Source organism: Fukomys damarensis, unplaced genomic scaffold, assembly GCF_012274545.1.
Source record: "Fukomys damarensis isolate Sample0158 unplaced genomic scaffold, DMR_v1.0_HiC HiC_scaffold_16, whole genome shotgun sequence".
Classification (NCBI taxonomy): Eukaryota; Metazoa; Chordata; class Mammalia; order Rodentia; family Bathyergidae; genus Fukomys; species Fukomys damarensis.
Window position 1 is genome coordinate 118,464,855 of NW_022900928.1, and position 26,093 is coordinate 118,490,947.

The window sequence follows — 26,093 nt, forward strand, 5'->3', positions numbered from 1 at the left end:
CACAAAAGGGCCCAAGATTTATACCTAAAAAAAAAAAAAAAAAAAAAAAAAAAAAAAATACAGCAAGAGAAACTACCAACAGAGTGAAGAGACAACCCACAATATGGGAAAAAATTTTTACCAGCTGTTCCTCAAACAAAGTTCTACTATCTAGAATATATAAAGAACATAAATAAATCAGAGCTCACAAAATTTAAAGACTCAATCCAAAAATGGGCATCTGAAATGAATAGACACTTCTCAGACAAAGAAATAGAAACAGCAAATAAACATATGAAGGAATGTTCAACATCACTGGTCATCTGAGAGATACAAATGAAAACAATGCTGAGATTCTACCTCACTCTAGAAAGAATGGCTTTTATCAAGAAATCAACCAATAACAAATGTTGGTGGGGTTGTGTGGAAAAAGGAACCCTTTTCCACTGCTTGTGGGAGTGTAGACTACTGCAACCACTGTAGAAATAAGTATGGAGAAACCTCAAAAAGGTAGGATTAGAAGCCGGGGATTTAGCTCAGTGGTGCTACCACCTGCCTCGAAAGCAGAAGGACCCAAGTTCAATCCCCAGTAATGAAAACAAACAAATAATAATAAAACTAGGATTAGAGGTCCTATTTGACCCAGCTATTCCCCTGCTGGGCATCTTCCCAAAAGAATTAAAAGCGTCATACCATAGCGACATATGTGCACTCATGCTTATAGCAGCATAGTTCATAATAGCTAAATCTTGAAAACAGGCCAAATGCCCATCTAATGTTGACTGGATAAAGATTTGGTTTTCTTTTTTTAATATACAAAGGAGTACTCTCAGCCATAAAGAATGATAAGCTAGACACATTTATAGCTAAGTGGATGCACATTGAGGAATGTTCTTAAGTGAAATAAATAGGACACATGTGTAAATACTGAAGTTTCTCTGGTGTGAGAAACTAAAAGTGTAAATGAGGATCAAAATGGGTAATAGATAATGTGAAATAGGAAGTAAAGGTCTGAAGGGGGAGGGGAAGGGAGAGGGGGAAGGAAAGAAAAGAAAGGAAAAACAATGTAAGAAAAGGAAAAAAATGGAAACAAACAGGGAGGAGTGGAGGGGTTGAGAGGAGGGCAGGGGAAGGGGGAAAAAATAAGAACCAAGATACCTCATGTAAAGTAACAAATTCCCAATAATGAATATCGTCATATCGTATATCTAAAATTTACCAATAAACTTAATGAATAATAAAAAATAACAAGAAAAAAGAAAAAGGCCCGAAGCTGAAGCTTAGTGGTATAGTGCTTGTCTTAGCATGCACAAAGCTGAGGGACCGATCCCCAGCACCAGGAAAAAAAAAAGTCTGAGGTGAAATGAGTGCAACTTGTAGGTCACTGCTAGTGATCTTGTTTCCGTGCCATGGATACCCAGCTATGGATAGCCATAATATGCATGCATGTCTCAGTCCCCTCACCTCCTCCCTCAAAGCACATACCCACACTTGAATTGTACAGAAAGGTATCTGTCCTTATCCGGGTTTCTTAACTCTCAACAGATGAGATATTCAACCACCCAGCTGACTATGGTTGGGCAGAACTGGACAGGGCTTAACAGTGAGGCACACAGCACATCACTTAAAAGAGTATAGGCTCTAGAACAATATTACTTGGGTTTAGATCCTAACTTGACCACTTTATAAAGTGAATGACATTCAATTTATGGCTCATTTGTAAACAAAGGATACTAGGTCTGTGTTCAGGTATGTGAGGCCCTTCCTGTGATGTCTAGTAGATGCATGTTGGCTCATGTTAGTGATTATCAGCACTGTGGTTATTACTACATTATCATAAGGATGAAAGCCATCTCACCAGTATGCAACAGCATGTGTCGGATGAGCACCCTCTTGTGGGCAGTGGCAAAGCTGCACTCAGGGCACTGGTGGATCTTCTCATGAGCATGCATCTTGCCTACGTGGTCCTGGTAGGCCACTGGGTTGAAAGTGGCAAAGGGGCAGAAGGTACAGCGCAGCTCTTCACTACCTGGGTGGCCTTGCTTCTTGTGTTTGCGGAACAAATGCTTGTTGGAGCAGGCAAAGTCACAGTGGGGGCAGTGGAAGGCATAGTGGCTCTTGTGATGCACCTCCATGGCTTCAGCTGTGGCAAAAAGCATGGGACAAGAGTGATGGCGGCACTCCACAGCCCGTACCCCATGGGTCTCCTTCAAGTGCTTTACAAACACCTTGCGATCGGGGGCTGCATAGTTGCAGCCCTCCTGAAAGCAAGGAAGTGGAGATGGCTCTGCTGCAGCTGCTGCTGTGTGGCTCTTGAGGTGCTCCTTGAGTGCTTGGCTGAGGCGGAACTCCTCACGGCAGACAGGACAGACATAGGTGTCTGAGTAAAAGTTGGAAATATCCTCATGCATGCTGGCCATGTGGCGGTTGAGTGCATTCTTTTCCACTGCACTATAGTGGCACAGGGGGCAATGGTGGGCCTTCTCACCCAGCTCCCGCAGTAGATGGGTCTTCAGTTTGCTTTTGCTGGTGAAGAACTTCTGGCAGTTGGGGCACTGGAGGCTGGGATCTGGAAAGTGAAGATGCAGGTGTTCCACTAGATGGGTTCGCTTCTTAAAGCAGCGCTTACACTCTGGGCACATGTGTGTCTTGAAGAGAGACTCAGAGCCAGAAGTCATATCTCCTAGGGAAAGGGAATACAGGGGGTTAGCAGTGAGATTCTTCAGTAGGTCAGGGGCAGGCCAAATGATGAAAGAGCTACAATTTGGCCAGATACAAACACTGTGTGGTTTTTCCCTCAAGGAAATCAAACAACAGTCTCAAAACTGTAGTCTCAAGGAAGAGAAGAGAAACTCCAGTATTAAGAGAAACGAAACCACAAAGACTTCTGAGATTTTGCTGTGGCCTGTTTGAAGTGCTTCCCTACTCACCCACTGTTTCTGTATTTGGAGCTGCTCAAGAGAACAATCTGGATGCACCATTCTAGCTTTTGCTGCTGGATGAGCAGAATTGGTTAGAGGGGAAAGTGCCCCAAAAGGAGTGAGCAGAAGGGAAGAAAGTGTAGTACTCTTATTTCTGAACACTGGCTCACTGAGCTGTAGGTAATAGAAATCTGCTACAATCAAATCTTTCCCATTTACCTGACAGTGAATATGCTCTCTGGGGATGGATTCAGATATTCTATGGAAACCTGGGAAGCAAAGATTTAGAAAAAAGTCCTAGCAGGCTTAATGCTAGCAAATTAGAATGCTGATCATTAACTTCTAGCACCTTAGTCCTATGAACACTACCCTTCTTTCCCTGAAAGAGCTTTCTGCCAGGAAAAAAACAGTCCAGAAGAGAAAAACTCTTCCCCAACACTGTGCAACCAGCATCTTGACCAAAAAAAAAAAAAAAAAAAAAAAATTTTTTTAAAGTTTTTTTGAGACAGGGTCTCACTGTGTAGTCCAGGCTGGTCTTGAATTATGGATCCCAGGCTAGCCTTGAAATTGTGATAATCCTTCTGCCTCAGCTTCCTGAGTGCTGGGATTACAGGACTCACCAAATCATTTTTGGTACTGGGGATTGAACCTAGGGCAACTGCACTGAGCTACATGCCTAGTTTTTAAATTTTTTAAAACACTTTGAGACAAGGTTTTGCTAAGTTGCTTGGGCTGGGCTCAAACTTGTGATCTTCAGCCTCCCAGAAAGCTGGTATCACAGGTGTATGCCACCACATGCAGCTGACTTTTTTTTTGAGACAGGGTCTTGTTAGCCCAGGCTGGTCTTGAACTCTTCTGCTTAAGTGATCTTCCGGCTTCAGCTTCCTGAGTAACTAGGACTATAGGCATGTGCCATCACATCTACCAAAGAAAGAGAGGAAGGATCTAAACCAAAGCTCAGAAAACCAGACCCAAGAGCTTCAATGCCAGACTCTCTGCTATTCAACTCTCCCTACCACCTAATAATTATTACCTTCCAACTGTCCAGCCTGCTGGCCTTTATCCAAGTCTTTCTGAGGATCTTTCTGGGTGCCAGTCTCCTCTTCTTCTACATCCTCCTCCTCTTCAGCTGAATCCTCCTGCTCAGGCAAAGGTGGACCAGCTTCCTCAGAAGGGTCTACCTCTGCCGGAGACAGTTTGGGAGCTGGAGATACATAAAACTTGATGAAGTTCATGACAAAACTGAAGGCTTGAACTTTTCTATTTACTGGCTAGTAGAATCACTGGCTAGTAGAATCTGTTAGCAGAAGGGAATCTTGGGTCTTAAGTAAATATATATATTCCCACTCAAGAAAGGAGCTAAACTATCAGTGGTAATCCAGTCTAAAGTAAATCAAACCTCAGAAAACACCAGCCAGAGGCCCCTTAAAGTGAGAGCTTTGAGATTATTGGGTTGGGGCAGGGCTGAGAGGTATAGAAAGGTAGACTGCACTTTGTTGGCTCAGGTTCCTCAGGCCAATGACTGGGCTTGCTCAGTGCAGGTGAGCATGCTCTGATCACTCAACTGTTCTATTGAGAAGCCCAACTCAGTAAGCCAGCATCACACCTTACCCCTCAAATCTAACTGTTATCTCCCAACAGCTGCCTCAGTAAGGCAAAGAAATATGACTAGTTCCCAGGAAAAGATCTTCCCTTTAGGAATTAGAGATCAAGTGGGTCTCAGCAAGCCAAGTTCTCATCACAATGCTGTCTTCTTCTGGCCTGTTTTCTTTATTCCTCCTGCTCTTCCACTCACCCCTTGCTGGAGTATTTGTTGTTGTTCTGAGACCAAGAGGAGTAAGAATCAATAAAGCACCACTTCCCTGGAAGGTTTCCTTTTCTACCACCCACCAGCAGGTGCTTTCATTTCTGCCCTCATAAAAGTCAAGTCCTAATATAGATCAGTACAGCATGTTGTTTAAGTAACTTCAGGCCACATATAATCTAAGTCACATTTCACTCAGCATCATGGACAAAGACTTACTCTTTGTCCCATATGTTTTGTCTGGTTCAAGGTTTCCAGATGCTTTCTCATGCTACCCAGTAATTCTGTTCTAATTATTCTCTAGTTTTCCAAATACTCATGCACATTCATGGTACTGGAAACAAATGTCTTTCCCATCAGATCAACTATGACTATATCCCAGGAAGGGGACTGGGTTCCGGGCCTCATACCTGGCAGCAGCTCCTGGGATGGAAGTCCCTGGACAGCAGAAAGTTCTCCCTGTGTCCCAGCCCCATGGCTTCGCTGATGTTGCCGGAAGAGTTTGATATTGGAGCCCATGAAGCTGCAGTGGGTGCAGTGGAATGGGTAATGGGCCTGCCGGTGCAACTCCATGCCCTGCTGGCTCCCAAAAAGCAGGGGGCAGCCCCGGAAAGAACACGGCACAGGAACTGCTCCGTGGGTCTGCCTCAGGTGGTGCTGCAGACCCTTACGATCTTCAGCAGAGAAGACACAGCCAGACTCTGGACAGGAGAAGGCATCAGGAGTAGCTCGGTGAATCTTGAAGTGGTTCTTCAGGGCCTGTGGTTGGGCAAACTCCTGTCTACATACAGGACATGGCAGGGGGCTATCTGCTGGGCTCTTGCCCTGCAGAGGGCCATGGAGGGTGAGATTGCTGGTGGGCAGCTCTACAGAGCACGGGGTGCTAGAGAGGCCCTGCACAGGCTGTATATGGGTCTCAATGCACTGGTGCAGGGACAGCAGAGTGGGCTCTGAGAAGCTCTGCTCACAGCGCTCACAGAAGTACACCTCCACCACCTTTACCAGGACACCTGCAGGCAGAGGACCAACAGAAAGGCAGAGAATCAGATGGAAGGAGACTCTAGGAACTACTTAACTAGCAGAAATGCAGGTGAGTCTTTTCCCATTCAAGGAGTGCAGATGGACTTCAAATCTGGCTCTACACCTGGACTGTAAACCCATAAGTCAGGGATAGTTTGGCACTTGCTTTTGGATTCCTAGTGTCTAGAAAATATCAATAGCAAGGTGGGCATTTAATGAATGAACAAGCATTAATAAAATTCAGAAAGCATTATGAAAAGACAATATATTTTGCTGAAACAAAAATCAGAAATTTCTAGGGCTGGGGATTTAGCTCAGTGGTTCTGCTGCCTGCCTTGCAAGTGCAAGGTCCCGAGGTCGATCCCTGGTACAAAAACAAACAAACAAACCAAAAAAACCCAAAAAAATCAGAAACTTCCAAAAGAGGACAGTGACAAACTAGAAACGTGTGCAATATAAAACGTAGCTAGACACAGTAACACAAATCTGTATCCCAGTACTCTGGGAGGCTAAGGCAGGAGCATCACAATTTCAAGCCCAACCTGGGCAACTTGGCAAGACATTATCTCAAAATAAAAAAAATAAAAGGCCAGGAATGTAGCTTAGTGATGAGGCCCTAGATTCATCCAGTGCCAAACAATGAAAGAGTGTAATTTTCAAATTCTGCAAAAAAAGCTTTTTCAATGATACAAGAGTTCAAAATAGAGAACTTCCTTCTGAAGAGTTGAGTCATGTCTGTAATAACTGCTAACATTTTAAAAGCAATGAGCAGAGCTGAGGATCTTTAGCTCAGTGGTGCCACCGCCTGCCTCATACGTGGAAGAACCTGAATTCGATCCCTAGTACCAAAAATAAATAAAGTAAATACATACATACATACATACATACATACATATATAAATGCAATGAGCAGCCAGGCATGGTGGTACACGGATGTAATCCCAGCAGGAGGCTGAAGCAGCAGGACTGCTTTGAGTTCAAGGCCAGCCTGGACTATACAGTGAGTTCAAGGCCACCTGAACTACATACTGAGATCCAGTCTCAAAAAAACAGAGCTGGGTGTGGTGGCAAACGCCTGTAATCCCAGCACTTGGGGAAGCTGAGGCAAGAGGATCACTGCGAGTTTGAGGCCAGTCTGGGGTACATGGTGAGTTCAGGGCCAGCCTGAACTACAAACCGAGGCCCTGTCTCAAAAACAAAACAAAACAAGTCCCCCCAAAAACAAAACACCAAATGATAAAAAAATGATAAATGCGATGAGCAGGCCTTGATGATGTGTCTTTTGGTCCACCAATTGCTCTATGAGAGCATGGACCTGAGATTCCACAACATTAAGGCTATCATGTTTTTGAGTGATACAGCCATGCATGACTCAAGCTCAGGTTTTTCTTACTTTTATTCTGCTGGCCCCTTTTCTCTATTTTTTTTTTACTTCAAATGATACAGAAGTATATAGTGCCACCCTCACACAAACACAAACAGTATGGTTTATATCCTTGCAGGCTTTTTTTCTTTTTCTTTTACTTTTTAGAACAAGGGAATTACTATGTATTATCCAGGTAGCCCTGAGCTCCTGGGCTCAAATAATCCTCCTGCTTCAGCCTCTTGAGTAGCTGGGCAAGTGCCACTGCATCTGGCTTGTTTCAGGCCTTTTTGGGGTCACTGTTCTGCAATTTGCTTTCTTTTTTTCTTTTCCACTTGCAATATATCAAAGATTTTTTGTTTTTGTTTTTTTTGAGACAGGGTCTCACTATGTAGTTGAGACTGACCTGGAACTCACTATGTAGCCCAGGCTGGTCTCGAACTCACAGTGATCTTCCTGCCTCAGCCTCCCAAGTGCTGGGATTATAGGCATGCGCCACCATATTTTTATCTATGAGTACATAGATAAACTTTGTATTTGTTTTGTTCACTTCATAGTATTTCTGAACATTAACATCAAAATGGTCCAGGTGTGTTCACACACCTGTAATCCCAGCACTCAGAAGGCTGCATCAGAATTGACATTCAAAGCCAGTCTGAACTACACAGCAAGACCCTGTCTCAACAAAACAAAACAAAACTAAAACAATAAATCAAAATGAAATTCTGATGGACATTTGAGATGTTTCCAACCATTACAAATAAAACTGTCCTACACATCCCCATCTCTGTGTCCATGTGTTTTTCACACAGCCTTCATACCAGAAATTGAACTCAGGACCTTGCATTTGCCAGGCAGGTACAGTGCCACTGAACTAAATCCCGAGCTCCCTATGTGTTTTTCTATAAACTAGATCCCTAGAGGGGAATTGCTGGGTCAGAGTATACACATTGTAAAAGTGGCTATGTAGTTAAACCAACTTTCTTCCTTTTTTTGAGACAGGGTCTCACTATGTAGTTCCAGCTGGCCTTGAACTCAGTATGTAGTCCTGGCTGGTCTGGAACTCAACGATCCTCATGCCTTAACCTCCCAAGTGCTGGGATTACAAGCATGTGCCACCAAACCCAGCTTAAACTGATTTTCAAAAGATTACGTTATTATATGTTATTCATAAACTGTAAGACAGTATATTTCCTCAGAGGCTCACTAACACTGTGGGTATTATATTTTAAGTATTTAATTTTTGCCAAAGCTACGAAACAAAAATTGTATTACATGGTTATTTTTAACTGGAACTTATTTTTGTGAGATTAAGCAAACGTCCATAAGGTTGTTGACTATATTTATTTTTTAGTGAATTACATGTAACCCCCCAAAAAAATAATAATTAGCTGAGTGTGGTGGTGTGTGTCTGTAATCTTAGCACTTGGGAGGCTAAAGCAGGACTGCTGAGATTTGAGGCCACCATGAGCTACACAGCGAGTTCAAGGCTAGCCTGAACTACCTAGCCAGACCTTGTTTCAAAAAAACAAAAAACAATTTTTTAAAAATGTTTATTTTTCAGGCAAGCATGGTGACACATGCCTGTAATCCTAGCACTTGGAAGGCGAAGGCAGGAGGACTGATGCAAGTTCAAGCCAGCCTGGACTACACAGTGAGACCCTGTCTCAAAACAAAACAAAACAAAAACCCAAAGTTTGTTCTTCTTATTGTGGACCTCTTTGAATTTTAAAGATATTAACTCTTATATATCAGCCTCTTACTAGTCTAATTATTTAAATACAAGATGACCAAAATTGCATATTTTTTTCTTAATTTTGATACGATTATAGGAAATATAAAAACTACAATATTAACAATTTATTCGATACAAGAATTGACTGGTTGAAATGACACCTATCTGAGCAACACTCAGAATAGTCAGTATGTAAATATACATGGTGCCTGAATGAAACTCAGAGTAAACTGTTAGTTAAAAATATCTTCCCAGGCTCCCCACTTTCACCACGTATTAGTTTAAAAATTTAATGTGGTTGAACTGGGTAATTTTTCCCCAAAATGTCACCATCCTACACTGTCAGGCAGAATAGTGACAAGAGTAACTAGAGGCAGTCAAAAAACCAGTAGGTTTCCTAAAAAGAAGTTACAGGAAGTAAAAGGGTAGATTCTTTCTACTAGGATAACTATAAATGCTCAACTCTTCCTAACAGCATGTTTTGGATGAGTGAAATACACAGGATACTAGAGCAAGGAAAAATCAATTACCTCTGGAAAGCTCTGCCAACCCCAGGTGGTAGAGACAGGCAGGGCCTTTTTTTGGCTGCTGTTCCTTGGTGGTAAGGTCAATATGGGGGAAAGACTCCCCGAGGATTACAAGAGTAAGGAAAAGCCAGTTGGGTAGATGTGTCAGAAGGTCTACTTTTCTGGATTGCTGCCTAGTGAACATGAAGCCCTTGTAGGACAGGCTTTGCCAAATGCACAGTACAAAATTATGTACTACTTTGCCAGCCTTCCATCAACATGCACCAACTGCAAACCCAGTTACATCTAGAAGTATAAAAATAGCACGCTACCTGGTGTTCTCATCACATTCACACAGAAATAGCACACACAAAACCTCAGGGCCGCTTGTCCCACTGGCCTGCTAGTAAAGCACATACCTGGGCTCTCTCCAGGAGCTCCTGGGGCTAGGGTCCCAGGTACTGTTTCCACAATGATCTCCATGTTTTCTGGGCCTTCTTCAGTAGCTGTGGCCTCTACTAGCAGGCAGCCTGGCTCAGTGTCCCCAGAAGGACAGGTACTTGGGATGGGCCCCAAGATTCCACGGTTAGAGAGAGCTGGAGGAATCAGCAATAGCTCAGGGCACAGTCCATCCATCTCCCCAGTGCTGCTGACTGGCTGTGAGTCCAATACAGCGTCTGCCATCACCATTGATTTGTGTGTTGTGTCCTCTTAAATGCTGACAAGCCAAGCAGAATAAAACCAAAATATGGTTAGTACAGATATATAGCTCAGTGCCTACCAACTTAGATATTTCCTTGCATGGCACAATGTTCAGAACAAAGAGAATAAATGAGAATAAATTTTAAAAGGATTAATATTAGGAGAGAGCCAACAATTTTTGGCCCACCTATTAAAGATTGTTTGTTATTTGTTGCTATTAAATAGCCTCGGTCAAAGCATAAACAAGCAGTCTCAATTTTCTTTTTTTAAAATTTTTTTGTTTTTGTTTTTGAGACAGGGTATCTACTATGTAGTTCACGCTGGTCTTGAACTCACTATGTAGCCCAGACTGGCCTCAAACTCATGGTAAGCCTCCTGCCTCATTCTTGTGAGTTTACCACATCTGGCCTTTCAATTTTCTTATCTGCAACAAAATTTGGTGGTGCACCCCTGTAATCCCAGCACTTGGGAGGCTGAGGCAGGAGGATCATTGTGAGTTCAAGACCAGCCTGGGCTACACAGTGAGTTCCAGGTCAGTCTCAACTACATAGTGAGACTCTGTCTCAAAAAAACAAAACAACAAAAAAATTTGGTGGGGTCAAAGGATCTCAAAAGTCCCTTTACTACTTGATGATCTCCCTACTCCTCAGGATTGGTTTAAACCATTCCATTGCCAACTGGCTCACACTGAGCTTTCTAGACATTATCTTCATCTCTCCCCTCAACAAATCTTGGAACCAGATGATTTGCCATTCTCCAAACTCACCATTCTCTCTCTTTTTTTTGGGGGGGGTACCAAGGATTGAACTCTCAGGACCTTGTGCTTGTGAGGTATGTGGTGGAACCACTGAGCTAAATCCCCAGCCCCTCACCATTCTCTTTTAATAATACATCCTCACTCCCTTTTGTCTTTTGTGGCTTAATGTGCCTTCTCCCCTTCTCACTATCTCCTGTGGCAAACAATCCCTAACTACAAGAAGCTGCACAAATGTCATTTCTACTGTGAAGGGTTCCTAACGCTCAATTTTCTCTTTCCAGGGTCCTGGTGGCACTCTGTACCATAGCACCAGCCCCAGTGTATCACACTGCACTATTGTTTACCTGTTAAGTCTCTCTCCCAGATGTGGAGCTTTTCTGAGTAGCATTTACCTGATATTATCTATTGCTTTCATGAACACAAAGAAATTTCAGTGAAGAATTAGTAAACACAGAGCTGCATCAGGGTAATGCTAGGTATCTTGTATCAAGGTACATAGTACAGCCAATTTATATACAATTCCTCACACATACATGGTCACATCTAGAGACATCTCAAAGTCGCTAACGAAGTCCTCAAACTGGAAAACAAGTGAGAAATGAATGGCAATTAAACTGTATGTCCAGCTATACATGGCTAAAATGGGTTTAAACTGAGTAATTTTTGCAATTAATTTGACAATAATTACTTCATGAAATTGAATCACAGAGATTCAGGTGAGAACTAATCTTCTCTAGTCTCCAGAATCTATTCAAAACAGCAGATCAGTAAGGCGTCTTGGTGGTACCTGTGTGTAATCCCAGTATTCAAGAGGCTGAGGCAGGAGGACAGCCCGAGTTCGAAGCCAGCCTGCGCTACATAGTCCAAGACCAGCCTGAACTATATACATAGCAAAGTCCTGTCTCAAATAACCAAACCAACAAAAATCCAAAACGAAAACCAACCAACAACAAAAAAACAGCAGACTGCAGGATTCAGGAGGCGGGGAAGTGTACTTCCGCGGCCAGAGGGAGTCTGGAAGCCTCAGCCTCCACTTACTGCCTGTACCGCTGCTCTGGGCAATCTTCCAGCTCCGAGGTGGCCCAAGCAGAGCCAAGGGGGCCGCAGCGCCGTGTAGACAGAACCTTCACCTGCAGGAAGGCGGTTTAGGTAGGAGCACAGTGGGCACAAGAGAAGAAATGAGTCTTAGAGGCAGCAGCAATAAGGAAGAGAAAGGATAGAGTAAGGGAGAGGAAAGGCCTGGGAAACAACGACCCCGGGCTCCTGGGTTCCCACCTGCCTCTGGGCTCTGTCTCACCGCGTGGCCTCCCGCAGAAGCGGTCGCCACACTTCTCTGGGCCTCAGCTTTCCTATCTGTAAATTGGATGCGATGACAGCGTCCACATTGTCGGGCTGGATCACGAGAACCAGAGAACAGGAAAGGAATTCTGTAGCCTGCAAGCCTTGGGGGGGTGCGTCGTAATAATTAAGGTCCAGAGGAGAGGAAGCCGGGGCCCGGGCGGGGTTCAGCGCGGTGACGCCGAGGAGGTGCGGGCGGCCGCTGAGAGGCGCAGGGCCGCACTCGTAGGCGTGTTCCCCACAGCACCTCCTCCCAAGGGTTCCCGTTGCCCAGGCCCAACTTCATTCCGGGGATCCAGTAACTTTTGCCTCCAGCTCGCTCCACCCCCACTTCCTCACAGTTCACGCCCGGCGGCAGCTCACTCACCTCTGGAGTCAGGGCCAGTGGGAGCCGCATCTCTATGGTCGACAGCAGCTGGAGCTGCCTCCCCGGGCTCCTTTTGTGCGACCGCCCTCTGCCCTTACGCGTCTAGAACATCCGGCATAAGGAAGCCACTCTTCCCCAGTCAGCCAATAGGTATTCTTTTTTTTCCCGCCCCCTCAGTTCTCCCTACCGAAACCCTGAAGCGCAACGAGGATCATCGAGACTTGTGGGCTAGAGAGGCATGGACTTCTTGGTAGGCGTGGCGGGAAGTCGCTGAGACATTTAGGGGTCGGGGACTAGCAGAGCTTCACTCCAGGGCCCGGGGTGAAACCATCGAGTCTGAAGGCCAGAGAGCCTTGGCGGTAAGGGGCGGAGGGGCGGAGTGACGGAGTACTCCGAACCACGTTCTTGGGGGCTTGATCCGCTGTATGGAGGGATTTCTTAAAGAGGCTTCTGGGTGTTGATCAAGGACTGGGGAAGAGAAGAGCTTTGTCTATAGCCTTCCACGTATAGGTGTTTTGGAATTCTGGATCCCAGCTCTCCGAATTTCAGCCGAGGTCACCGCTGTCAATTGACTGCCCCTCGTGCCAGGTGCCGGGCAGAATGACGTGGGTGGATGAGGTGGGCAGAGCGGGGAGATGTGCTAGAAACAGGCTTCTTTTTCTGCAGGTCTTTTTGTTACAGTTGAATCCAGTCACGTATTTTGGGGTTGAATTTAGGAAAGGCTCTGTGGAGGAAATAGGTGGAAAGAATGCAAAGAATAAAGAACGGGTATTCTGAGCCAAGAGACCTGCAGGAACAAGGAGGTGGGAGGTGTTGCATATTTGTTGGTGGGGCGTTCGTAGGAGCTAAGCCATGAAAAACAGGTGGGTGCCTTGTTGTGGAGGCCCTCAGGTATCATCAGGCTAAAGGTTTGTATACAGTTCAGGGTCTGTTGGGAGCCACCCATTGAAGGCACTGGAGAAAGGAGAGTGATAAAATTGAAGCTGATCCTAATGAAGCAAACTTTAGATCTCCGTATAGCTGTTTAGTGATGCAAGAACTGAAGACACATTAAAATGCTCTGTCAAGGACTGGGGATTTAGCTCAGTGGTTTCGCCGCCTGTCTTGAAAGCCAAAGGTCCCAAGTTTGATCCCTGAAAAAAAAAAAAAAAAAAAAAAAATTGCTGTCAAAAATTAAAATTTAAAGAGACAGTTTAGGTGGGAGGTAATAACTCCAGTAAGTCCCCAACTTACAAATGAGTTCTGTTTCCAGAGAACGTTCATTAGTCAGATTCGTTCATAAGTCTAACAAAATGAGTCTTATACACCTTTGACACAAATAATCAATGTGTGTTGCTTTGTGCTTCTTAGCAGTCCCCTCCACATCACCACTGCTTTTCCTCTTGCTCCCGGACATCCTGGGCTCTGAATGAACACTGTACTAATGGACATAATTGCACTGTACACTGCACACAGAATATCTGTGACACTGTCCAGCAAACACATGAGCTATTTCCAGGATTTGTTCGCATCTACAAGTGTTCATAATGCAAGGTCCATTCATGTCTGTGAAAGTTTGCAACTCGAATGTTCATAAATTGGGAACTTACTTGTAAACAGGACAGTAGGAACTGGGTGTGTAAGGGACAGGAAATTTGAAAGGCATGTGATCACCTACAGGTCAAGAGAAGAGCCATCCCTGCCAATGGGCCTTTTCCTAGCTCAGCTGGTCCCAAGATCCACACAAATTCTGCCCATCTATTATCCTGATGTGAAACTGGTTACATTGTTCTCTTAGGTTTCAGGAATCTTCAGACACAGTCCTCTGGTAGGAGACTGAGGTATGAATAAGCTGATAAAGGGTCTAATATGTTGGCCCTTGTATTCCACCACGAGCCCTGCTCCACAGGAGGAGCATAATAAAGCAGAGTAGTGCTGACCTTCTTGCTTCTGAGGGAGGGAGTGTGACAGGGCTAGAGACATACGTAGGTTCCAGTTTCTAAAGTTGTGCTTTGTCTTGTCTTCACTGCTCATTACCCCTAGGTTTTGATAATGCCTCACAGCCTGTAAGCTTTGGTGTTTACTTTTCAAGATGCCACTTTCAGACTTTGTTCTAGCCCTGAAGGACAATCCCTACTTTGGGGCTGGATTTGGGCTAGTGGGTGTGGGCACAGCCTTAGCCCTGGCCCGGAAGGGCGCCCAACTGGGACTGGTGGCATTTCGGCGCCATTACATGATTACACTGGAAGTGCCTGCTCGAGACAGAAGCTATGCTTGGTTGCTTAGCTGGCTCACCCGACACAGTTCCCGTACTCAGCACCTCAGTGTCGAGACTTCATACCTTCAGCATGAGAGTGGCCGCATCTCCACCAAGTTTGAGTTTGTTCCCAGCCCTGGGAACCACTTCATCTGGTAAGGTTGGGAGCCAGGGAGGGCTCTGAGAATAGAAAAGGAGAATGGAGAGAGCTGGGTTTGACACATTCTCCTTCACTTATCCATTTGACCATTCTTATTCAGGTATCAGGGGAAATGGATCCGGGTAGAACGAAGCCGAGAGATGCAGATGATAGACTTGCAGACGGGCACTCCTTGGGAATCTGTCACCTTCACAGCCCTGGGCACAGACCGCAAGGTTTTCTTCAACATCCTGGAGGAAGGTATGGATGGCACAGGGGAATATCTGGATATCTGACACTGGATATCTGAGGAAGGGCAGTTTGGAGAGGAAAATAAGGGAATTGGAGCCATGAGAGCAGGGGACCAGGAAGAGGCCATTTTAGTGAAGAATCAACAATGGAAAGAATTACTTTGTCTCATCTCTCTCTGCTCCCAGCTCGAGAGCTGGCCTTGCAACAGGAGGAAGGGAAGACAGTGATGTACACAGCGGTGGGTTCCGAATGGCGCACCTTTGGCTATCCACGCCGCCGTCGGCCCCTGAGCTCTGTGGTTCTACAGCAGGGTCTGGCTGATCGAATTATCAAAGACATCCGGGAATTCATTGATAACCCTAAATGGTACACTGACAGAGGTGAGAAACAGGCTATTTTTACTGTATTGTTTCAGCAGAGGGGGTGGTCTTTAGCCCAATTCCCAGAGGTGAAAGGGAAAGAAAAGTTGCCTATGTGAATGATTTCAGAAATCCTCAGGCCAGCATGGGTCAGGGCTGGGGATGAATGTGGACACCTGAGGCAGAGTAATGATTGACTTTAGGTCTTGTTTTTCCTGGCTATATCCCTAGGCATTCCTTACAGACGTGGCTATCTGCTTTATGGGCCCCCTGGTTGTGGAAAGAGCAGTTTTATGTGAGTAGTCAAAATTTCTCTTAATTGTGAAACTGAGCCTTTGTGGTAAAAGTGAGGTAGGTGATGGTGTTGGAGAGGAAAATGAATATTGGACCATGAATCAAGATAAACATGAGACATGTAGAACATGGGGTGGGCTGCAGGAGGGCCAGGCCTCTGAGGTATACCTCCCAGGCCTGGGACAAAAAGCACTTGGGCCCAGAGAAGTCCCCAGGTTGCTTGCTGCCTCCTGCATCACCATGGTCCACAGCACAGCACTGGCTGGGGAGCTGGAACACAGCATTTGCCTGCTGAGTCTCACAGACTCCAGCCTGTCTGACGACCGCCTCAACCACCTGCTGAGTGTGGCCCCGCAGCAGAGTCTGGTGCTCCTGGAGGATGTGGATGCTGCTTTTCTCAGCCGAGACCTGGCTGCAGAGAGTAAGTGAAAGTGCTGAGGATGGGGAGTGGTTCTAAATGAAGGTAATGAGGTACAGTGGGAGAAAGTAAAAATCAGAAGGTTGACGGAGGATGCTTGAGTTGGCAGTGCAAGGCACTGATGAGTAGGGGAACATTATAAGGTATGTTCAATTTGAGCAGTGCCGTGACCACTCCACTTCTCCATCTTTGTCTTCTTTCAGACCCTGTGAAGTACCAAGGTCTAGGTCGTCTTACCTTCAGTGGGCTACTCAATGCCTTGGATGGTGTGGCTTCCACCGAGGCACGCATTGTGTTTATGACCACGAACCACGTTGACAGGTAAGCAGTGAGATAAGACTCCAATTCCTCTCTCTCAGAAGAACCAGGAGGTGGAAAGGACCATGTTTTTTGGCACTGTTGCTTGTAACCCTACTTCTCTTAGGCTGGACCCTGCCCTGATACGCCCCGGGCGAGTGGACATGAAGGAGTATGTGGGCTACTGCTCACACTGGCAGCTGACCCAGATGTTCCAGAGGTTCTACCCAGGGCAGGCACCTTCCTTGGCTGAGACTTTTGCAGAACATGTCCTTCAAGCTACAACACAGATTAGTCCTGCCCAGGTACAGGGCTACTTCATGCTGTATAAAAATGACCCTGCAGGGGCAATTCATAATGCTGAGTCTCTGAGGTGATCGACCAGGTTGTGCTCAGGCTCTCCTTTCTGAGGAAATCAATAAATACTTGCTCTGGTTTCTGACTTCCCTTTTCCCCTCACTGTGCTGGTACTTGAATATAAAGCAGGAGCTGCAATCACAGATGCCTACAAGGGTCAGTCATGCCACCACATGTATAGATGATGGGGGCATAGCCCAGGACAGAAGAGAGGAAGTGATCATAGAATAAACAGAAAGATATATGCCTCCACCTAAAGGGATCTAAATAAGAAACATGTGTAGGGCCGGGGATTTAGCTCAGTAATGCTGCCCCCTGTCTCACAAGTGCAAGGTCCTGAGTTCAATCCCCAGTACCAAAAAAGAAAAGAAATGTACAGCTAGATGTGGTGATGCATGCCAATGATCTTAGCACTCTGGGAGGCTGAGTCAAGAGGATGCCAAGCTTGACCCCAGTCTGGGCGACTTAGTGGAACACTATCAAAGGAAGAAGCCAGGGGTTTGGGGATGTAGCTAACTGCAAAGGCCTTGAATTCAATCCCCAGTACCACCAAAAAATAAACATGTAAATATGAGGCTATACCCAGAGGGTTGTGTTATTTTACCTTTTAAGGATTACACTGAAACATCAACCTCTAGTTTTCCCAGAAACTCATTACACCACTGGAAAAGTTAAAACCCCTTTTGCCTTGATTTCTTGGGAGAACAGACAGGTTCTCATGTTAACACAGAAAGAGAGACATACCTAAAAACTAGGTACTACTAAGCAAAGAAAGGCAAAAAAGGCCAAATGCCTTTATTGTCCCCCTGCCCCCCCCCACCGTACTGCTAGGAGCCATCCTCAGATTCCAGACCTAGGGGGTCCCTCCGAGGAGCAGGCCGAGTACCAGGCCGGTATGCTGCTTGGCCCTGAGGCAGGTGGGGGTAGGAAGAACCTGGTATCCGGCCCTTGGAGCGCTCCCAGCGAGCACAGTCCCAACTCCTGCGGGATGGAGGGCCCTGCCAGCTGCCAGGTCCTTTGTCTTGGGGAGGACCTTCAGCCTCTTGATTTTGGGATTCCAGACTGAGGTTGACAGGCTCCTTGAGGGGCCTCTCAGGAGGTGGCAGTTCTTGGGTGTTAGTGGTACCTCTGGGGGCAGAGAACTCCCTTCCCTTCAGGTGCCTCCGATTGGGCTGCCGCCAGGGCCCTCGACTGGGCCGGGGAGAATCTAGCATGGCTTTCTGGGTCTCACCCAACTTCTGCTGATTTGGCCCACTCCCTGGAATCTTGTCACACATATACGGGGTGGCCACAGGCAAAGGAGCTGGCAGGGTGGGCTGGGCAGCTGGTGAAGTAGACTGTTCCGTGGCAAGGGCATGAGGTGGTGGGTGGGAGCCTCTGGAGACATCTACAGCTGCCTCAGGTTCCAAAGGGGCAGAAACCTAGAGAGAAGAGATGTACTGAGAGAGATGCAGATCCTCAAAGACAGGAACTGTGGCCTCTTTCCTACTACCAGCTGACCACCATCAGCCTGTAACCTCCTGGGTAGAACAAAGTGCATCCTAGGGCCATGGCAGAGTGGCATGTGTGGGAGGGCTGGTGATGTCTAAGGGCAAGTGAGAAACTCTTCCCTCACCTGCTGAAGGCTGATGAAATACCGCTTCCGCTCAGCCTCTAGGTCAATGATGCCACCCCGCTCCTGCTGCCTCTGGTAGAGCCGTTTGAGCTCCTCCTGCTGGCGCAAGCTTTCTGCACTGGGTTGATACAGTTCCTGGAAGGAATGGCAGAAAGGAAAAAATGAACAGAAGGTGGCAGATTTAAACCTCTACTCTTCCAGGAATGCCTCAGGAAAGCTGCACAAGGTGCTTGGTTTGATGCCCAATTCAGGCTCCCAGTGGGGGCTGTGGATTGGTGGGCAGGTGCTGGGCGGGTCAAGTCCAGTTCTAGAGATCCCATTCAGTGAAGACAAGATGCCATTCCTCCCACCTTAGAGAACACCATTATTCCTGGCTCAGATGAGAACGGAGTCCCCTTACCATGGGCTGTTGGGGTTCAGGAGCTGCTTTCAGTGACTCAAGATCATACACAAGGGGTTCTCTGCACACTGGACACTGCACACCGACTGCCTTCTAAAACAAGAGGAGAAATCACACAGTGCTCCCTGGCAGCCATCTTGATTTGCAGAGGGCTGGGACTAAAGGGCATAGGCTTATCTGTTCAGCAGTGAGGTAGGACAGGAGTTGCCAAATGAGAGTTCTGGGGACTCTTGGAAACTTCAGGCAGTATGTACATGATGTGATAAAAAAAAAAAAATGTTTAAATCAAAAAAGTACTACAGTAAGAGACAATGTCATTAATCCCACTCAAAGTATTCCCTGTTGCTCCAAACATTTTAGCAACTTTTCTTGACATTTTCCTTTTAAGAATTTCAAAACTACTTCTTTAAAAATGCCTTTATCACAAATTTAAAATCTGGGAAAAAAATTAAAATCTGGAGAAGTCTTTTCCCCCACCCAAAAACTTAATAAATATGATTAGAATAGCACGTATTTCATTTTATTTATTTATTTAGGTACCAGGGATCGAACTCAGGTTCTTGCACTTCCAAGGCAGGCAGCAGAACCGCTGAGGTAAATCCCCGGTCCGCAAGTATTTCATTTTAAAAGGTCACATTGAGAATGGTCAAAGATGACCCTACAGGCATTTGTCCAACATCTAAGAAGTGAAATCTTCAAACAGCCTGATCACCAGGGTTGGTAAGATCATGTCATAGTCCAGATTTTTTTTTTTTTTTTTGGTACCAGGTATTAGAGCTTGCTAATTCCCTGGACCCAATTTATAGTTTAGTCCTTCCATGTAACAGGAAGAATTTATAGTCCAACAAGGGACAACTGCCCTGAGATGATGCTCCTGGATGAATTCCTGGGTATTCAGTATCGCATGACAAGTCATATCTGTCCCATTCCCCATTTGTGTTTTCAGCTATTTTCTTCTTTTCATCACAAAGCTTATAATAGCATGTTACGGGGGTGTGCAAAAAAATCTAAGTGCACCAAATCAAGTTGCAGTGAAGGTACCTAATTGATCTTGAACCCTAATGCCACAAAAAGTTTGAAAAATAAATCAAGTCAAAGAAGTCAGGCTGCAGAACAGTGACAGGGCAGCCATGGCCCAGAGTAGCTCACTGGGCTGGAGTCACAGATTATTCATAGAGGCAATCAATTCATTCTGACCAGGAACCATGGTGTGGTACAGCTTAGCATCAAATCAACATGAAGATGAATCAACTCAACCATGAGGAACCCTCCTAATATGCCTAAAATCTTTACCATCACACCTCAGCCCAAGGGATAATGGGAAGCAGAAAATCCTCTTTCATGAATGACTTTAGTTGTTATCATGGCTGCTTCAATATCATGAATTGACTCAAAATGTTTACAATTCATGGTCATTTTTATTTTGGGGAAGAGACAGAAGTCACACAGTGCCAGATAACAGTGAATAAAGTAGATAAAGACACAGTCTCTCTTTTTTTTTGGTTTTTTTCAGACAGGGTCTCACTATGTAGTTGAGACTGATCTGGAACTATGTAGCCCAGGCTGGTCTCAACTCATAGTGATCCTCCTGCCTCAGCCTCCCGAATGCTGGGATTACAGGCGTGAGCCACCACGCCCAGCTTCACATTCTCTTTTTATAAGCCTGCCTTTCTGTTGGATGACACATGCCAAAACATTCACTATATTCTCTATTACTCCTTTTTATTTTTTTAGAGGTAGGGTCTCACTATGCAGTTCAGGCTGCCCTTGAACTCACTATATAGCCCAAGCTGGTCTGTAACTCACAGCCATCCTTCTGCCTCAGCCTCCCGAGTGCTGGGATCACAAGTGAGTGCCACCAAACCAAACATTTATTACTCCTTGTCTTTTTTTTTTCTTTTTGGTGGGATCAAACTGGGGATCAAACTCAGGTCCCTTGCACTTGTGAGGCAGGCGGTGGCACCACTGAGCTAAATCCCCAGTCCTATTACCCCTTTTAAAGACATAAAAAGACTTCCACAAAAGCAGCAGAAAGTGGCAAGAATGATGGGACAAGAGCGTTAGAAGCAAGCGGGGGTATTTTGGGGGGATTAAAGGCAATGTGTCTTTAATAACTTTTTAAACATTCACTGTATAATTTGATTATCCCTCGTACATGTATATAAGGATGCCCTTTCCTTTATGGGCAGAGGTAAGATTCCATTCATCTCAGAGATATCTGACTCTAAAAGGTAAAAAGCCACTGGAGTGGAAGGATGGCCATGGTTGTGAAAGTCTCAATGTCAGGTGAGAGCAGGGGCTGGCTAGGCCTACCTCTTTGGTGTCAGCATGGTGCCGTTCCTGTTCTTGCTCCTGTCCTTGAGCCTTCAGCTCTTGTTCCATGTGTTGGATATACCGAGCAAGGCAGTGGCAGTGGAAATAGTGGTAACACAGCGTTTTGGTAAAAGCTTCCTTCTCCTGGAGCAGAGATGGATAGAAGATACTATCAGTAGTCACTCACAAGCCCTACTCTGCCTGTCATTAGCACATTCCAGGTCCCAACTTGAGAAACCCACCTGGAAACCATAGAGGCAGATGACACACTGGCCGTGGGGGATGTTGTTATCTGTGAGAATTTCCTTCCCTTTCTGAAAGAAGAGAAGACAAAACTTAAATACAGAGGCAAGGACAGGAACTATGAGCCGAGCCTTTCTGCTCTTCCCAGGTGTGAGGAGTGACTGGCTGCACTTGGTACCCACCTGGCCAGCCCATTATTGTGTACTACGCATTCTTGTTCTGGTGTTGCTGCCTTAGCTTATGAGCAATCCTTCTGAACATTCTGCCCCGTCTAGTAATTGGATCTTTCTGGGTTCAAAATCCAAGTTGTTTCTCCTCTCGAAAGTGACTTTTAATATATTATTTGAATAGCTAATATGCTGTAATTTTACAGAGATAAAGGTACATTGTGACAACATGGACTACGTGTGTTACAGTACTAATAGGCCCACTCCTGGACTCTAGGTTATCTACCTTCACTCTACTCTGAACATTTTGCTTAAAAATAATTCCGAGTTGAGGAAAACAAATTTTCTTTTAATCTCAAACAATAAAAGTTATCTGTGTACATTAATTTACAGTTATACATTTTTTTTGTTGTTGTTTAGTTTTTTTGTGGTACCAGGGATCAAACTCGAGTCCTTGTACTTGAAAGGCAGGCAGCAGAACCATTGAGCCAAATCCCCAGCCCTACATTTTGCTTCTTGTGGTTTGTTTTTTAAACTATGGTATAAACTCTTAAGTACAGGAACTGTGACTTTTTCTAGTCAGCTCCAATGGTTAGCCTTCAAATGGTCATTTATGGCTAAGTCCACCTGGACAAGAGCACTGTCTTTTGCCATTTGAAGTTGCTAGTGCCAAGACAACAATAAGGCAATGAAATTGCAGCAAGAAAATTGCAAGCTAAAGAGGAAAAGTACTTTTCTGTCAAGATACTCTAACAGGCAACTTGGTGAAGCTACTGAAGTGTCTTTTGGGGAGATTTTCTAAAACATAAGTTATCTTCCTAAATTAATTTACCTAAACAAGGACTAAAGGAATGTTTCCAAATATATTTAAGATTCCTTTCAAAACAAAACACAACTGCTGTAGCTTGAGACAAGGACATTTTCCCATGTGAGCACACCTTACCTCAATAAGTTCATAGAGCATGGCAGTACCCAGCTCTTCCTTAGCCACATGGCCCAGGGTCTGTGAGATCCTGAAGAAGAAAGCAAAAAGCAAAGCTAGTATTAGGCCCGCCCCTTCCCTCGCCAGGCAGAGTAGCATACTGAGTTTTCTCTGCTCTGACAGCCCAACTTACTTATGAATCTGTTCATCTGAGAGTCCTCGGGGGTTCCGGATAGAGATCTGTGGTACCTCATGGGGATACTAGTAGGGGAAAATAACAAGTTATTGCTAAAGTGATCTACCTTAGGGACTGTTTTTTCCTTTGGCCACTGTATAGCAGAAGCCTCACCTGCACTGGGACTTGAAGCACCAGAGTAAAGCAGACATACTGTGAATCATGGTCCTCTGCAGTGGCAGGGTGCAGAGTAATGAAGATCTCCCAGGGTGAAGATCTGCAAGTAGATGAAGTGAGACCCAAGATATGACTCTGCAGGGGCTCAAGGGCTGGGGAGGAGGGGAGTGAGCAGGCAGACAAAGTGAGTATTGGCCTCTTTCTTTAGAGGAGATTAAAGGAACAGCCTTTGTGTACACAAGAGACACATTATCTCTGAATCAAGAGTCACAGTGTCTTAAGATCAGATTCTACATAGAATTTTCTCATTACTAAGGATACTTCTGCATACCCTAGTTGAATACATACCTGCCATTTCCTTTAATCACCTGTAGTTCATCCAGATAGATGGACTCTAATACTTCAATTTCAGCAGGAAGGACCCTAAAGACACAGGAGGAAACTGACTCACCATTACAGATCTTCCTGCAGAAGCCTGCTAAAGCTGGCAATCTCCCTCAAAATGTTCACTTGTTAAATTCCTTAAAAACGAGGGGAAAATTTACTACAGTTGCCAAGTGGCCAGGTAGGAAGCTGGGAATCAGAATTCTAGAGATCACAGGTGAGGAAGCAGATTCCCAGAGAGATGAAAAGACTAACCAAAGATTAACATGGGAAGAATAAGGACCAGAACCTAGTTTCCTGACTCTCTGTTCCAGATTCATTCCACAGCTTGTTATCTCTTAGTGGCTATTCCTCCAACCCAAATGGCATCTATTTATCACTAACAAGGTTACCAACACTAATACTGCCTTTCCTTACACCACAGTTAAGCATGGATCTCAGTGCCTTGCCTACTGCCTAAACATACTGCCAATACCATCATTCTACACCATCTCAAAGGAGATACGAACCTGAACAGAACAAGTCTAGGTGACATAAAGGCTGCACTGTAGCAGAGCCATCACCCTTGGAGTCAGTAATATGTAGCAATCACCAGCTACTAAGTAATCTGGGTAGTTAATTCTATAAGCCTAAGTTACTCTACTACATATAGGTACCACCCACTCTCTAGGATTATTGTGAGGATTAAAGGTGATTTTTTCTTTTAAGGGCTGGGGATTTAGCTCAGTGGTTTTGCTGCCTGCCTCGCAAGCGCAAGGACCTGAGTTCAATCCCTAAAAGGTAATTTATCTATGTGAAGTACCAACTAGTATCTGGGCCATAGTAACTAGTTTAAGTCCTCTTTTTTCCTGTTTCTATATAACTTTACCACTTGAAAGAAGGATGTACTTAAGAGTACCCTGGATGTATTTATGACCCTGGCTGTCTGGTTGACCTACTTCAGCCTGTCAGGTTATGATCCATGATCCTGATGTAAACCAGGGGACACATATATGTAAACACAGAAACAGCAATTTTAATGATACTGAAGATAAGTAATTTGAGTCATAGTTCAATCCAGGTGATAGATAGATGCTTTGCTTTCTCATATATTGTTCCCTCTTCACTATGAACAGTTCTCCCATAGCATGACCTTTATCATAATTTCTGTTTTTAAATTTTTTTTGGTACCAGGGATCAAACTTGGGATCTTGCACTTGTGAGGCAGGTGGCGGAACCACTCAACTAAATCTCTGGTCCCATAATTTTTGTTTTAAAATTGTTTTTAAGCCTTAGGTAGAAACTTCAAAGTATATAAGCTTTACACTTACAAGAGTGGAGTAGTTCTGTTGACATGGGAATGGAACCCCTGAATCAGACCTTGCAGTATGACAGTCTGCTGCAGTCACTGCTGACCTCTCATTGCTCAAAGTGTCCTCTCAGAATCTTAAAGCTCCCCCACAGTGAAAACTGCTAGTCTAGATAGTCTTGATAAAGGTCAGCACTGGTTGCGCTCTCTGAACTAATTTAAAACTGAGGTATTACCACTTGAGCTTCAGTCAAGAGGCTTTTCAATACTTTGCCCATCCTATCTGTGACCTGGGTCCTGAATGTGAGGTACAGGATGGAATGGTAGTAAGGAGGTGACTAAAAGGGTGTGTGTGTGTGTGTGTCTGGGTCCTGAATGTGAGGTACAGGATGGAATGGTAGTAAGGAGGTGACTAAAAGGGTGTGTGTGTGTGTGTGTGTGTGTGCATGTTCATACATGCTTCTTAGTACTAAGAATAAAAGATCTGGAGTTAGACTTGTTCTAGTAGTTGTAACTTTTGGCAAGTCACTTTACTTTTGGGGGGCTCCCCACAGATCCTCTACTATCAAAGTTATTAATAAAAAGAAGGTTTAGGGGCTGGGGATTTAGCTCTGTGTTCTGCCACCTGCCTTGCAGGCACAAGGACCAGAGTTCGATCCCCGGTACCAAAGGAGGGGGGGAGAAGAAGGTTTAGATGATACAAGTCCATGGTGATCTTCTTAAGTACTCCGAAGTAGATGCCACACCCACTTTTTCATAGCTAAGAACAATGAGTCACAGTAGCTAGGTGGCCTGGTCAGTATCACACAGCTAATAAAATGTGGAGTAAGCCCACATTTATCCTATTTCCAAATCTCAAGAGTCCTTACAGGTTCTGATCTCTCAAGAATCCTTGAGTCAAGGGCTACGAGGGCTTCTTTGTGGGGATAAGGCTTTACTCTGACAATGGCCCTCATCAATGCTGTCAGGGACAGAAGGTAGAGGAAAAGGAATGAACTAATGGGCAAGCAGAGACTGGAGTTGGAGGACGTTTCTGGGAGTTGGGGCGGTCTGATGAGCAGGCATCCCTCAAGCCTCTGAGAAAATTTATTTTAGAAGAGAACGTGAGGAGATGGGGCCAAAGGGAAGGTAAAGTAATCAAGCTAATAAGGCGTGGCCCCACCTGGCAGGGCAGGTGAAGACCCAGACCCCTCTCCCATCACCGCCCCGCCACTCTTCGGTTCCCAATCCTGAATCTCGCCTAGGAAGAAGTGTTAGAAGTGTCAGCGTGTCTGCCACCCTTGATCCCTCGCTCCATCCCATATGACCGCCGTACCGACCGTCTGCAGCCGCCGCTAGTTCCCCGCACCAGATGCAGGAAGCCAGCAAAAGCCAATGACCCAGACTTACCAGTCCTCCTCCCCTGCAGGGACAGACGCAGACGCCGCCATGTCTTCTCCGGCCAGCAGCCGGAACCGGAAATGCCTTTAGAAAAGTCGGAGAACCGGCGGGGAGCAGGAGGTGGAGGCGGCGCTGTTTCCAGGCAACCCCCGACTCCGGGTCCTCAGTGGGGCCTGATGGCAGAT

General features: G+C 45.3%; 3 protein-coding genes across 18 annotated transcripts in view; 1 reads left to right on the forward strand and 2 right to left on the reverse strand.

Moving 5' to 3' along the window:
* The window catches only part of Znf142 (zinc finger protein 142), a 21,164-nt gene extending 8,565 nt beyond the window's left edge, over positions 1-12,599 (reverse strand). The window contains exons 1-6 of one of the 11 annotated variants that reach the window (XM_010611900.3): positions 12,493-12,599; positions 11,826-11,917; positions 9,748-10,046; positions 5,115-5,714; positions 3,934-4,104; positions 1,838-2,662 (exon numbers count right to left, since the gene is read on the reverse strand). In XM_010611900.3, coding sequence (XP_010610202.1) covers positions 1,838-2,662; positions 3,934-4,104; positions 5,115-5,714; positions 9,748-10,018 — 1,867 coding nt within the window. In that variant the 5' untranslated portion in view covers positions 10,019-10,046; positions 11,826-11,917; positions 12,493-12,599. The other 10 variants (XM_010611898.3, XM_010611897.3, XM_010611896.2 and 7 more) reach the window with 10 other exon arrangements.
* LOC104853745 (mitochondrial chaperone BCS1) lies at positions 12,555-17,188 on the forward strand. 5 transcript variants are annotated; one of them, XM_010611909.2, is made up of 8 exons: positions 12,555-12,642; positions 14,515-14,883; positions 14,989-15,128; positions 15,305-15,499; positions 15,710-15,773; positions 16,024-16,193; positions 16,394-16,511; positions 16,615-17,188. In XM_010611909.2, the coding sequence occupies exons 2-8, from the start codon at positions 14,564-14,566 to the stop codon at positions 16,862-16,864; spliced, it is 1,257 nt and encodes a 418-aa protein (XP_010610211.1). In that variant the 5' UTR covers positions 12,555-12,642; positions 14,515-14,563; the 3' UTR covers positions 16,865-17,188. The 5 variants fall into 5 exon arrangements, with proteins under 5 accessions (XP_010610211.1, XP_010610208.1, XP_010610207.1 ...); XM_010611906.2 differs by lacking the exon at positions 12,555-12,642 and adding an exon at positions 12,704-12,742; XM_010611905.3 differs by lacking the exon at positions 12,555-12,642 and adding an exon at positions 12,755-12,851.
* Positions 17,189-17,429: 241 nt separating this feature from the next.
* On the reverse strand, positions 17,430-25,989 carry Rnf25 (ring finger protein 25). 2 transcript variants are annotated; one of them, XM_010611878.3, is made up of 10 exons: positions 25,918-25,989; positions 23,205-23,279; positions 22,854-22,956; positions 22,698-22,765; positions 22,526-22,595; positions 21,415-21,486; positions 21,173-21,316; positions 18,860-18,949; positions 18,460-18,594; positions 17,430-18,265 (listed from the first exon to the last, which is right to left on the reverse strand). In XM_010611878.3, the coding sequence occupies exons 1-10, from the start codon at positions 25,956-25,958 to the stop codon at positions 17,672-17,674; spliced, it is 1,392 nt and encodes a 463-aa protein (XP_010610180.1). In that variant the 5' UTR covers positions 25,959-25,989; the 3' UTR covers positions 17,430-17,671. The 2 variants fall into 2 exon arrangements, with proteins under 2 accessions (XP_010610180.1, XP_010610179.1); XM_010611877.3 differs by having other exon boundaries at positions 17,432-18,265; positions 18,860-18,952.
* Positions 25,990-26,093: the final 104 nt, after the last annotated feature.